The 14,259-nt window shown below is 49.1% G+C and overlaps 1 protein-coding gene across 1 annotated transcript in view; it reads right to left on the minus strand.

The window, feature by feature from the left end:
• WNT9A (Wnt family member 9A) overlaps window positions 1-14,259 on the minus strand; it is a 56,071-nt gene that overhangs the window by 18,363 nt on the left and 23,449 nt on the right. The window contains exon 2 of the mRNA XM_080579619.1: window positions 3,575-3,834. Within this exon, the coding sequence (XP_080435745.1) occupies window positions 3,575-3,834 (260 nt within the window). The remainder of the gene's footprint in view (window positions 1-3,574; window positions 3,835-14,259) is intronic.

Consider the following 14,259-nt stretch of genomic DNA (forward strand, 5'->3'; position numbering starts at 1 on the left):
ATGTCAAGCTCTACAGACATTGTTGGTGGTGGAGAGGATGTGGTGGAGAACAGGGAATGATGGATTGAGGTGGCACAAACCAGGATTGAAACAAAACCAAATCGAATAAACAGCTTTGTGGCTGTCACTCTTCAGTCTGTACCTGAGAACAGGAGGTGAGCAAGATCTGGTCAGGCTGTGGAGGTACCATCATTACTGTACAGCAGTGCTCCTACCAAGGGGCCACCAAATAATAGGAGCCCAGCACTAACTTCCAGTCAGGTGATTGGGGTAGAAAGCTTGAGGGTTTCCTTCTCCCTCACAAAAGTCACCAGGACCTAATCAAGTCCAACAAAATTGTTAACAAAAGGCACCTGAGGACTGGAAGCACTTCATAGCCAGCCTGTCACTCAAGGCAGTACCCCAAATACCTGAAGAAGTTGTTTACAGCTCAAACCATTCGTGTACAACCTTTTTTTTCTCTTGTTATTATTTTAAACACCTCTATGCTCACCTGCAGGGTTGCAACAGCATCCGCCTCCCCCATACAGGTAAACTGAGGCCCAGAGAGATTAATGAATTCAATACAAATGAAAAAGACAAAAATAAAAAGCAAACATGCCAGTATTTATAGCTCCCCATTCTCCAGCTATGGAAGCAGTAAACGACTGCATATTTGAGATGCAATTCCAGAACAGCTTTGGATGTGACTCAAGAAATCCCCCACTCAAAAATAACACAAGTGGATGGTGACAGTAGTGGATATATCTGTAAACTGGTGTGTCAACCAAGGACATGCAGAGACACTGCCAGGTCATTTTTGGAACTGGTCCTTGGGAGGTTCACGGTAGTCCAAGCGAGCTCATGGGGCACTAGGCTGGCCCGTCCCCAGAGCCTGCCTTCCCATAGCACTGCCAGGTGCACAGTCCAGAAAGTCAGCAGAAAAAAGGTGAAAATCCAGTCCAGGAGACAGAGGCTTGGTCCTCCCACTGGGGCTGTCTCAAACCAAACTGTTAAGAATTGTCATACCATTCCTGCTCACCTGAAGAAGAGCAGATTTATTTAATTCATAACAACAAAAACTCATGGATATGTTGACCACTAAACATCACCTTAGCAGTTCTCATCTTTTGTAGGCTGATTCAACTTTTTTCTAGGCTACGCTGTAAGGATGCTAAAGAGAGTCTCAAAGCCTCCATGCTCCCAGGTTGTAGAACTGGCCTTTTGCCACTGCAACTACTTGTGCTATGACATGGGGAGGTACCAGAGCGCTAACAAAGTCCTCGACGGAACAGGGCATGCACACTCTCTCCCCTGAGAGCCTGAGGCACTGCAATTAGCAGCAGCCAGCCAGGGCTTGGCACAGTTTAGCGGCCACCACAAATCCACAATCTGCAGGAAGGTCTCTTGGTTCGAAGCACTGAAATTGTGAAATCACCGAGGGACGTCGGTGCCCTGCCACCACCCTGCATACCAGGTTTGACATGAAGCCAGGAGGAACGGCTCATTCACCAGGCTTTCCCCTGTCAATCTCTGCATCAGCTTCAGCTCTCCTCCTCCCATCCTCCATCACTGAAAGCCCCACAGATTCCCAGCGCCCATCAGCACAGGTATCATCTCACCCGCAGGCAGCTTCCAAGCTAGTCCATGTGACATTTGGCTCTGGCCAGATTTAAAGCCATCTCCGCCATGCACTATTTGATTGCACCGAGATATTTTGTAACAAGATAATGAGCTTTAAATCAATGCAGGCATTCTAACCCCCAGTGCATCGACAGCCTGCCATCCATGGCTATCCCATTTCAGCCATTTCCAAAATTGTTTGTGAGTATCCGAAGAGGATAACAAGTCCCTTAAACAATCCCCTGTTATTTTAAGAAACAGGCCACATCAGCCCAAACTGCAAACCAGCAGCCAAGCTGTTCGGATGACCAAGTGGAATAATGGAGGGGGAAACTTTAAGCGATTTTTTCCCCCCCTTTATTTTCCTCTCTTTAAAAAGTTGCAATGGTCCTGCCCTGGAGGAGAGAAAACAAGCCCACACTGATCTATCTGAATAGCTGTGTCTTAGTGGGCTGCACACGCACACTTTGCCCTGGGGTATCACTCACTGCAATGCTGAACCAGGAACCAGCAGCTCTCGGAAGAGGAGGAGAAAGATTTACAGGACAGGGTGCTATGCCGCGGGAACAACGGCTGAAGGATTTACAGCATCGGTGGAAGGCTGAGATGTTGCAGGGGCATAAAACATGGAAGAATGAGACAGCAGACAGAGCCCTGCAACCCTCAGCACTACCATTCATTACACGGGGTCCTGACAAGGGGGGTGGGATGGTTCTCGCTGGTGTTTTCCAGCGGCAAACCTTCAGGCTGCTTTGAAATACCCCCTCCCCTTGCCGAGGGCTGTCCACGGGGGCAGGCACGTCTGAAGGAACAAGCTGTGGCCTCCAGGTGTCAGCATGAGAAAGTGCTTGGGTTTCCCTAGGCGCCACTAATCCAGGGACTCCTCTGGCATGCAGAGATATTTTTAAACGTCTTGCAGCTCTGGCTGGACCTCTTGGGTTTCATAAGGACTTTCCTTGTTTCCACCGCCATCAGTGACAGTGCATGAGTTAAGCCCCAGCGCTTCTGAATTTATTGCCATTTATTAGCAAGACAGGGGGGCACTGCAGACCTCTGCCCTTATCTTTGAGCATGTCACACCCTGGGTTTCTAGGTCCAGCTCCATCACTGAGCCTGGGACTTTCTGAGAGTCGCTGAAGCCCCTGAGTCCCAGGAAAGCCACCTGCGAAATGGGCCTGCTGCATCATTAGCTTCAGGACAGAAATAAGAACTGGATTTTACTGGGAGGCTGCAGGAAAACTGGACTATACGAGGCTGTGCAAAGGAAGGAGATAGAAAATACCACCTTCTCCTCCTCAGCTTCTGGTCACCTCCACCTGCACTGCGGGGACAGGCTGTGGGAACTGCCCCCATGCATGTCCAGGGAACTTTTCCCCAGGCAGAGCAGCAGCAGAGCACAGGAGCATTTGGAGTTTTTGACGTGCATAATGATTGGGTTCCCCCTGACTACACCACCAAACCAGCACAGAACGGTCCATTTTGTCTCCATTCCCTAACCAAGCTTTTTTCCCCAATTTCTTTCTTGAAAGATTAATATAATAAATAGAAAAAAAATGAACTTATTAAAAGAAGAGGACACAGCTTTGGGAACTTTAACCCCTTCCTCTCCAGCAAGGGCTCGACTTCCAGCAGGAGCGAGGAGCAAGCAGAGCAGCCGGCTGCAGGTGCCTGCACCGACATCTCCAGCCCCCATGCAGAGGAGCTGTGCCAGCGGTAGGAAACAGACAGGGGTTGCTTTGCCACTGCAAGAACACAAATTGCAGCCACACGGCTCATGCTTTGCCTCCTGCGTGCTTTCATAGATGACCTGAGATTAGCTTTACCCTGGTCTTTACCTTCTTTGAACTCTTGTTGAGCCTCTGGGGAGGTGACCACCCACCAGCAGCAGAGGATGCACCCAAGGGAGACCACCCTGCGAAATGCCAGATGCAGGAGGTGCCAGCAGCCCTGATGAGCCCCCTGTCCCGCTCACCTCTCTTTAGCAAGCTGGCCCGGTATCTGCCTTCAAGGGTGCAGTTCCACCGCTCGAAGCGGAACTGGTACTGGCACTCAAGCGCGCTCATGCTGATGGCCTCCATCAGGGTCTCGGCCACGCCGGGGTCCCGCCGGCACATCCTGCGCTGCTTCTTCTCCAGCTTCAGGCGATCACAGACTTTGTAGTGGGCTTTGACGGCAGCTTCCTCCATTTCTGAGGTCAGAGGGAGGATGGTCAGGGGTTCGTTCCCCGTCAGCCTGCAGAGGGACAGAGGGGCACAGCGGTGAGGAGACAAATAGAGCCTGCAGCAGACATGGGAGCTGTGATGGGAACAGGCTCAGTGTGGCTGAGCACCCATCTGGGTTCACCAGCACTGGGGCGAGAAGTGTTTTTTGCAGCAAGGCTCTCTGCTGTGTGTGCACAGGGCGGGAGCAGGAGAAGAAGGGTAAGAAGCAATATTTGGATTAATTTTCTCCACCAGCTCTCACAGAGCTCGCTTGGATGTAAGACCTTGGCAATTGCCACCTCCCTGCCAAACTCAGAACTGCCACAGGACAGTTCATTTAAAACCGAAATAGGGAAAAAATGACAAGGTACATAAGCACAGAAACTCAGGAAACCAGCAAGACAAGAACACTGCAGCCACTCTCCTGTGCCCTCCACAAATCATTTTCGGGTATCAGGCAGAGCCAGAACCGGCTTGGGAATTGGAAGAGGGTGACTTGTCCCACCAGACCCCAAGGGACACACCAAGAAAGCATGTACAGCCACTTTGCCCTCAGCAGAAGAGATCCGTACGTAAAACCCAGCAAGCCACAGCCCGAGGCTCGCGAGCAGGATATGCTTTCAGAGGCAATGCTGCCAAAAGCTTTTAATGAGGAATGACTAAAAAACGACCTGAAGAAATATATGTCCCGCTGCCTTCTCCCCTCCCCTGCCTCCTCCGAGCACAAGGTCCTTGACTCCAATGTGAAACAAAAGCAGCCAGCGGACTGTTCCCGGTGTCAAGTGACGAGCTGCTGGAAAAGGACCAGGCTGGCATCGGCCCCATGGAGCAGAGAGGCTGCAGGAACATCTGCTGGGCTCATGAGCGGTTTGTTGGCCAGGCTGCCCGCACCCCACTCTCCTGGCTCTGCCCTCTTCCGGCCAGGTGCCAGTCCACGCAGTCAATGGGAATCACTATGTAGGGTTTCGAAGGTCCCGAAGACACATTTACCCAGCCAAAAAGGAAGAATTGCTGAAAGCCGGAATTGAGAACACACTGGAACATCACAGCCCTGCACAGGCAGACACAAGCAGGGGTTGCGCAGCCTCCACCGCTGCAGGGTCACCAAGGTAAGTGGGGCAGTGGGCACAGGAGTGGAGCACAAGCTCACCCACTTCACCAAACACAGAGCAAGCCTGGAAACCCTTAAAAACCCCCTCAAAAATCCCAGGAACAGTGCTCTGTTGTCCTTTTTTTAAAATGAGGATTTTGGTGCAATCAATGGGACACATCTTGCCAGGAGTGCAGTCCCTCAGGGCCCACAGCTAGGGTGCTTGAATTCCCAAACCCCCGTGCACAACATGCACACAATCATGACATGAGCCACAGCCAAGCAACGTCGAGGACAGATGACAATTGTTACTAATTGTTTAATGAGGTGATTTAACATCTGAGGTCAAAAGAACAGAGCAAAAAAAATACAAAAAAAGTAAAATTTGTGGGTTTAGTTGTGTTTTTGTTTTTAATAAGCACATGGTCAGGGAAATGCTCTCCTTCAGTTACTTTTAAAAGTACATGGATTTCAAGGAAAAAAAGCTGCAGTGGTAAAAAATGAAGAGTCAAAATGATTTGTGGGAAAAATGGAAAACTAGCGTGACCGATGTAAGTTTCCCAGAATAGTTTTTTTCAAGAAAAACTTTTGCTCCTAAAACAGATAAATACATCCAAGCAGCAAGCTCCATCTGAAACACAGGCAAATATTAACCCTCGGGCTCGACCGCTGCCCAAGGAAACAGCACGTCACCCGGCCCCCGTGGCTTGTTTATGAGAAAGGTGGCTTGGTCCAAGCTTCGTAGTAGCAGAGACCTGTAACAAAATCTCGAGGACTTTCATTCCTGGACCTCATCAATACTTTTTCTTGGAGGGTTCATTCCTGCAGGCACCATAACTAGTGCAAGGGATACCCTCAGCTGGCAAAGGAGAGGGAGGAAGTGTAGGAGCATTTCCCACAGCTCCCCCTCGCCCAGTTTACCTTTCCAGCTGAGCTGGTACCAGTCAGCTGCATGCTCTGGAAAACATAAGCTCTGAATATCACGTAGCAGGTCAGTTACTGCAGGGAGCAGCCGTACAGGAATTGATCCCACGGCCACGATTTCTGCAGAGCAATCAGTGCTTTGGAGCCCCTTCCTCACCCTCCCCTTGGAGGCTTGGCTTCCAGATATTTTGGTGTGTGGTTTCTCATAGAGCAGTCTGGTAAAACTTGCTGAGAGCACAGCCCAACTGCACGCAGTTCTAAGGGGATCCCAGTAAGAATCTCCTGAATAAAAACAAAGTAAAGAGCCTGGGACAAGGAGAAGATAGAAAATCAGATTCATGTATGTGCTGCACAGAGCCAGAGGACAGGCTTCCAGCACCTGCTTACGATGAGCTGATGGAAGGTCCTGGGAAACAATAGGAAATTGAGACATTAAATGGACTAATTATCGATGTCCATTTTCAAAGGCTCAGGAAGAAGCTCACCAGCTCTGATAACTGGGACACACAGACACCACAGCAAGGTGCACATGGTGGGCCAGAGGGCAAACTCCCACTTCACCCCTGACGAACGTCACGAAAATAATTCCTCCAGCACGATGATCTGGAAGAAAGGCAGAAGAACACTTTTTTCCACCCCTTCAGCCTGTTTCCTGACTTATCTCCATGCTGAGGAGCACATTCTCCCCAAGTCCTTGCCCAGTACAGAAAAGGGGACATAACATACAACCAGGTGACGAACCAGCCGTGCAACATGTAGCTCAATGGGGACCTGTCCGCCCCTGCCTGACTTACTGCTCAGGCTAACTGCACTGGCTTTCAAGCTGCTGTGAATCAGAGAGAAGCAAGTGAATTTGGAAAGCATCTCCAGGACAACACGAGGAGGAGAAAATTTAGGGGAGAGTGGAAAGGGACTTCTTCCAAACATCAGGCAAGGAAGCTCCTCCAGGTGAAGACCTCCATGAGTGAAACCAGCAGCATAAACACACACGAACATGTTTTCTCCTCCCGACGCTGGATTCGTGCCCGTTTTCACAGGGGGACCCATGCAGCAGCCTCAGCTCCAGCAGTGAGGTGGCACTCCTCAGAGCATGGCATCAATCATAAACACGCACAGGCAGAGCCAGTGCCCCCACCTGAAATGCTGCCTTGGAGCTGCCACTGCATGGAACCTTTGTAATCCCATAAAGCCCTTTTATGCAACCTAGGCTGAGTGAGGTCCCATAAGGCAACGGTGTCAGAGTGGGATGCTTTCTCAACTCCTCACAAAGACCAAGTGTTTCTTCCATGAAAATCTTTCACGATAGCCAGCCTCCCTTTTCCCCTATTTTTAATATGTATATTTATGTTCACCCAATCCATAATTATGATTAAAGTGCCAGCCAGCACTCTGTGCTATTGTATTATTTTGAATTGAGGGGGCTGAACATCAGGCAAAGGTGTTTGTCCTCTAGAAAACTGGACAGAGACCAAATAGCTCATTTCACCCAACCCAGGAAGCTCTAACTGTGAAATTTAACTGAGGGCAATCTGAGGGCTAAAAAGCCAAAGGAATCAACCTGTGCTTCAGATCTCATCCGGATCTTTCTCAGTGCACCTCACCTGACTTCTGCTCTGAGCAGCATGCTTGCACTGTTCAGCCCTCAGGAAGGACCTGGTTGCTCAGTGCCACATTGCCTATCTCAGAGGAAGTTTGCAACATCATGTGCATTTTTTGCCTTCCAGATCTCCTTCCAGTTCAATCCCTTGCTGGTTTGAGGCCAGAAGGTTTATTATCACTGGCTGTGAGCAGCAAGAACTGTTAGGTTTGCACAACCACTGCTGGTGGCATTCAGCTGCCTTTGTTGTGCACTGCACAATCCCACGTTGCACATCCCACACCGATAAGTGCCTGTAGCAACATGGACTCATTGCCCTGCCAGAGAGGTAATTTCAGGTGGATCCCATTTTCAGCTCATTTTGGAAGTCAAGGGTTTTCATTGCCTCATCAGCTCATTCTTTCCTAAGCATACCTGTATTTAACTGGGGATTTTCCTGATGGGAATTTGAGGGGGACAAGACAGAAGGATGACATCTGCACAGACCTGTGAGTGTATTCTCATTTTTGACATGCTCAAGAGTTTCCTCTGCAAGTGCCAGAGACATGAGCCAAGGTGAACTGCTTTCCTGAGAGAAAACACCTCTGCTATATGCACCCCCAAAGGCCAGCCTGCTGAAATACTGCATTCCTATCCCAGAGCTTCCTCCTCTGCTGGGAGATTTATCTTTGGTACACCTGGACGAGGACTCAGGTAATTGTATTTTCACTTTTTACTTGAATGCTTTTCTTGTGGTATCGCCACTCTTCCAATCCTTGTTCTTCTCTTTCCACTGCTTCTTTCATTTCTTCTAATAATAAAAATAGGTTCTGACAAGTTGACAAACAGCACACACTAGCCGTTGTCACTGCAATACCTAAACTAATGACTCCAAAACTCAAGGAGCCAGATCGAGTTATGCTGGACCACCAGGCATATAATTGGTTCTTGCATCCAACAACCTACAGTTGTCCTCTCTCTCCCCCACTGCCACGCTACGAAGAGGCTTTCCTAAGCTGATCTACCATGCTCCCTCCCCATCCCAAAAAGGGTAATTGCTGTTTGAAATATAACAGGTCAAAAGTCCAAGAAAACTAGGAATAGATATTTGGTAAAACAGTTGATTCTTCCATGGCCAACCATCTCATTCTGGACTGTGTGTGGTGTGTTGTGGATTTTTTTTTTTAAGCATTCACATGTACAGATGCCACCATTGTGCCCACACTGTAACTCAACATCCTTCGGACAGAACTGTCAAAAAGGCACCCACCAAACTCAGCTCTGCTCTTGCCAGAGCTTGCAAAACACAGGTGAGCCCCAAATCACTTCAAGTCAGAGAAGTCTTTTCCCCTGTGATACTAAAACATTAGTTCCCCAGTTTTCTTTCTGTTCCTTAAAGTCAGAACTAAGCATTTTTGCTCCAATACACAGTGCTCACCCCAGCATTCAGGTAGTGGCATCTATTGCCGCCTTACCAAGATCACAAAACCCAACACCACACAAACTGGTTTAAAAATCCACTGCAATCCTCCAAGCTACAAAACCAAATATTTCCTACTTTGGCTAATGAACACATGCCAAAAAAATAAATAAAAATCCCATGTCCCATGGAACCCCTTCAAAAAAATAATGCAAGGTATTCTTCAAACCTCAGCAAGGATTTTTCAGCTTCTACAATATCCTGAAATCTTAGCATGAAGTAAGTGCCTCCATGAAGATAACCCTTGAAGGTATTTGGTTCCTTCTTCTTTCCATCATCCACAGAGCACTGCCCTTTGTGCACATCCTTCAAGGTCAATCCTAACTACCCCGCTGTTTTGTGCGCACCCGTTTTTACTCTCCATGCCATTCTCCACAAACAATAGTGCCTTGCCGTTGGAGACATTAAACAAAACAAAAAAACATTTGGAAACCTAAGTTACAAATGCTGTGATTCTCAAGACATGTATGTCCTAACTGTTAATCTGATCCTTATCTCCTCCTCAGTAGCATGGTACACAACCCCAGAGCTTTTCTCTAGATGGAAACCCCTCAGACATGGGTGTCCTCTTTAGCCAGTAGCACACACAACTCGGTTGCAGCTTCTGGTTGCAAAGAAGCAAGCAGCAGCCCCCACCAGATAGACAACTACAACATGACATGCTTCCAGCAGCACATGGCAGGAGCAGATGGAAAGCAGCCATACCCTACGCTCATGATCCTTGCAAGTAAAGGATGGGAAATGTCTTCAATGCCCTGGTTCTGCTTCTCAATGTGTGAATCAGGAGTATAAAGAGGAGACAAACTACAGCCTGGGGGAATTTCCAGACCAATAGACCCCACTTACCAGGGAAGGAAGCATCAGTCTCCATCAGACTTAAGAAGTATGCTCATATTTTCTTTTTAAGGAGATAAAAATGTGTAGATTCTTGTAGGCTTTGGTCATTTAACCTGTCTTGAATCACTCCTCTGCCTGGACAGACCTGCACAGAGGTTCCCTCCAGGCTCTCATCATCCTGGCTAAGGGGATGGAGGAGATTTTGCTGCAAATCTCTAGCTTTTCCTGTCCCACACAGCCCTCCTGAATGCTTCTCACACTCACACGTGCAAGGTTGGAGCAACGCTTCTAGCATTCACCGCTCTTTGATCCCAAGTCAGTAAGCTCTTTTCAGACCCAGGCATTACCACAGAAATCATTTACATCCAAGTTTCCTGCCTTAGCTGAAGTTCACCCAGGAGTCAGAGGACTTCTCCCAGGCTGCTGAATGCAGTGGTCCAAGCAAGAGAAATCCACCCCACAAGCCAGCCATCCTACCCGAGAAGAGAGGTGGCCCCACCAGCCCAACAGAGAAGTTCTCACAGCAGATCAGAAGGGATTTTTCTGTGAATGGGGCAAGACAGGGAGGGTTGCCTCCCACATACAGAACACTTGCTGTGTGTATAAATAAGCTTCCATATAAACTCATGCCAAAGCATGCCCTTAACTTCTGCACAAATTACCAAAAAAATCAGCACACAGCATATAAAGGTTTAGCTACTAAAGGCAAAATAGTACAAAGAAAGCAGGGGATACGTGACTTTGTTCAGATATGGAGACGTGGGGGGCTGGGGATGTTCTTGGGAAGGCACATTCCTGTGTACAACCTATGGAACCAAGGTGCCATGAGCAACAGCTATTTTTGCCCTGTGGCAACCAGAAACACCACAAGCAAATACTTCGGCTGCAGCATTTCCCACCCATGTAGGGCAGGAGAGCAGAGCAGGTTATGAATGACAGCACTCCCTGAAGGAAGTGTGTCTTCCCTTCTCCCTCCCCCCTCCTTCCCCAGCGAGGAGGACATGAGCAATCAGAGGAACCCGACAGCAGATGAAGGAACCAAGCTCTGGTCTTTCAGCCCATGGCTTGTGCCTGAACCACAAGGCTAAGCTACCGCTCCCTTCTTCCTCCCTCTCCTTACAACAAACCGTATTCAGCAAGTTTCCTGTCCACGGGAGCAAGGGGCGTCTTATTTTAGGCAAGTGGCAGAGCCAAAATTTACCAGCAAGGAGATGACACAGGGTGAGGGCAGATGTAGGGCCAGCTCTGTGAGTCTTTGCAATATGCCCTTGTAATTTACATGGCTCATGCCAGAAGGGGCTGAACAGCTCCCAGATGACCTTTGGAAGTGTCACTAAACTATACACCTTCAGGTGGTGTTGTTACAACCCGGTGGCCATCAGCTGGGAGCTCGCAGGTCCCTCGACCCCAAGAACTGCCTGTGCCTGCAAGTGGGCAGAGCTGGAGGAGGGAGGTGGGGGGAGAAGAGGAGGGGAGAATTGTTTCCTCTCCCCTTCATCCTCTCAAGAATGAAGCAGCAATCAGCCAGATTTATGGGGGATTTTTAACCCAACTTAAAACCAGCCGGTGAACTGCGGTGCCAGTGGAATGCATGGGCCAGGCGGCAGCAAGGGCTTTCGCTCCCAATTTAAGACAGCTTTAAACTTCACCCTCCTCAGCTTCTGCCAGGAATCAGCCCCCCACCGGTGCCCCCCTCCCCAGCTGGGACAGCTCCTGGCCCCCCGCCTGCCTGCTGTTCTGGCCACTGCTTGATTTTTATTTTATTTTTTTTTGGCTTTATAAAAAAAGTTACTTGGCACGTGTCCTACTAGACCGTAGGCAACCCGTAGCTGGGGGTTTTGGTGCAGGGAAAAGGGAAGAGGGGAGCAGTGCGATGGGAGAAGATGAAGGAATGAGCCTGGAGAAGAGAATGAAAGGTTTATTTTAACCCTTTTAGTACCACATGGGGTGGAAGGAGGAAAGAGGTTTTCAGAATATTTTCTGTGATAGGACGAAATGCTGAGAGATGACTGTACACACGTTTATGCCCTGTAGTAACACCAAGCTTCCCCTCCTAGCAGGAACATAATCACCTTGCGGTGGCTTTTTTTGACTTGTTTTTTGTTTTTAGGAAGGAGGGGCATTTTTGTTGTTGTTGTTTACACTGACAGACACCCCCCACATCCCAGGGCCTCAGATCCCTGCTGCAGTAAAAAAGAAAAAAGCACAGCAACTCTGCTCCCTCCCTGACAGGGGGATTACAGCAGCTCACTTTAATCCAGAAATGGGCCTAACAGCTCCCCATAACATAAAAACAAGGAACATTTCTAGATCATCTTTACAGAAATCTACATAAGCATCCCTCCCCTTGCTTTTGAATCATTTCTGGTGGGGCTGAGGACCAGAATACCACATATCTAACAGATCACCCAAGGGAACACAGCATTTGCACAATTTTCTTGCAACAAAGGGTTAAGCCACATCAAACTGTTACGTCTACTCCTACAATGAAGACCAAATTCCCAAAAGGCAGAAAGTCATCTGTGATATAAACCTACAGCAACAACTTTGCTTTCCTGTTCTAAGCAAAGGAAATCCAAGTTCATGGTCTTTCTTGGTACATGCCCTTGTCTGGGAAGAGTTGCCCTTAAGCAAAGGATATTTAGAATTTGAAACGTAAACAGTGAGGACTAAAAATAAACCCCGTAGATGTCTGCTAATTGTGCTTTTTGCACTGGTGTTCTGTTATGTTCACAAAGAGGGCAATGGAAAGCATCCCACGTGGGGTAAGGGCACTCCTTCACAAGGTGCCCAAAGCAATTTCTGTCCATCCTTCTGGCTCTCTACCACTCAGGCTTCTTCATGAAGCCCACCGAAGCCCTGCAGACCTGCCCAGGGCTGGGCAGTTTTGCTCAGGGTAATGCAGGGATCAGACCTTCAGTTTTACCCTGTATGGCAGAATTACATCTCCTTGAAAGCTCCTTGGGGATCTAAAAAAGATGTCTGGCCATGGTCCTGGGCACCCTGCTCTGGGTGGCCCTGCTGGAGCAGGGGTTGGACCTGATGGACCCAGAGATCCTGCCAACCTCACCCGCTGTGATTCTGCTATGTTCTCGGCACTTGAGCCAGTAACCTGCTCGAGATGCACTGCAGGACCTTGCCTTGGGTGCAGCATTTAACCCACCTGCACTCTGGATGGAAGTATGAACCATCCCAGCAACCCCAAGCACACACCACCAACACCGTGCAGATGGATTCACACGATCAGAGCACCCCCCTCTTTCCTCGGAGCGGTTCCTGCTGCTGTGCTCGCTTTGTCCACCCCAGCTCTGCAACCCCAGCACCCTACCACGTCCCCAGCAAGCCTCCCACCCACGGCAGCCCCCAGCACGCCGGGACGTGGGCATGCCTCACACGGCTCCAGCGCCAGCACGGCCAGCCATGTGTCAGTGTCAGTCTCTCCCACCCACCCCTGCCAGGGAACGCATCTGACTTTGTAATGAATCGCCCATTTGTCTCCCTAACACCTCGGCCAGCCCTTTGTTAAGCCTTATCTCCCAAATTTAACAGCTCCACAGCACGCATCACACTGCAGGACTCGGCTTCTTCCTTTCCTCCCCTCCTCAGTCTGTCTGTCGTATAAATCGTGCTGTCCGTCCCAAACACTGCCTGGTCTGTTCTCAGCAGATGCCACAGTTATGGAGCTGCCCTTGCCCAGACCACAGAGATTGGCAGCAAGGGAAGAAACTCCTCGTAGCCAGCACAGCCGCTTCCCTCACTGCCTGTAGATAGCCCTATGTGCACGCACGTTCCAGCAGCGCTGCAGTGACAACAAAAAATAAAGGTTACAGACAACACAAACCCCAAAAACTGGGGGGCTGAAAGGCTGAAATTAACCCTCTGGGGAAGTCACAGTGAATGCAGGGCTCCTCAGGACAGAAAAACAACTGGAGAAGGAGTTTTCTCCTCCCTCCCCACCCCCAGACATAACACTCAGAACCTGAAGGTCCCAGCCACAGAGACTGGCTCAACATTTTCCTAATCAGCTCACGGACTAATGACAACTTCTAGCAACAAGTGTGCAGGTTCAGGCTGGACGGGGGGGGGGTCACCTCCCCCTCCCCTCAAAACATTTCACCCAGCCCCTATTTGATATCACATGGAGGTCAGCTCGTGGAGTATTTAGATGGTTGGGCGGTTTGACACATCATCTGATCTATTTTAGGAGCAGTTTACAGCTCTGCAATTCCTCCCCTGCACAGCAGCGATAGCTTTTCCACTCTAATGTCACATTATCCTCGTGGAAGATTTAAAAACTAAACAGGTGAAAAAACAAACTTTCTGGGCACTGGAGAGAGCAGGATGCATGCAACATGTTATGCTGATGGGATGGTACAGGTTTATCCTCGTTCTGAGCCCAGAGACTGTGAGAATCAACTGTGAGCAGAGGCTGGTTCCTTACAAAACTAGACAGGAAGACCTTGAAAGGTTCTCACATTAATGCCTTTCTGTGACAAGAGGTGTCTCATGCATGCCTTTCTGAAGAAGCTTTGCAGTTCTGGGGTTTTAC

Source organism: Anser brachyrhynchus (assembly GCF_964034855.1).
Source record: "Anser brachyrhynchus genome assembly, chromosome: 2".
In the NCBI taxonomy this organism is placed as follows: domain Eukaryota; kingdom Metazoa; phylum Chordata; class Aves; order Anseriformes; family Anatidae; genus Anser; species Anser brachyrhynchus.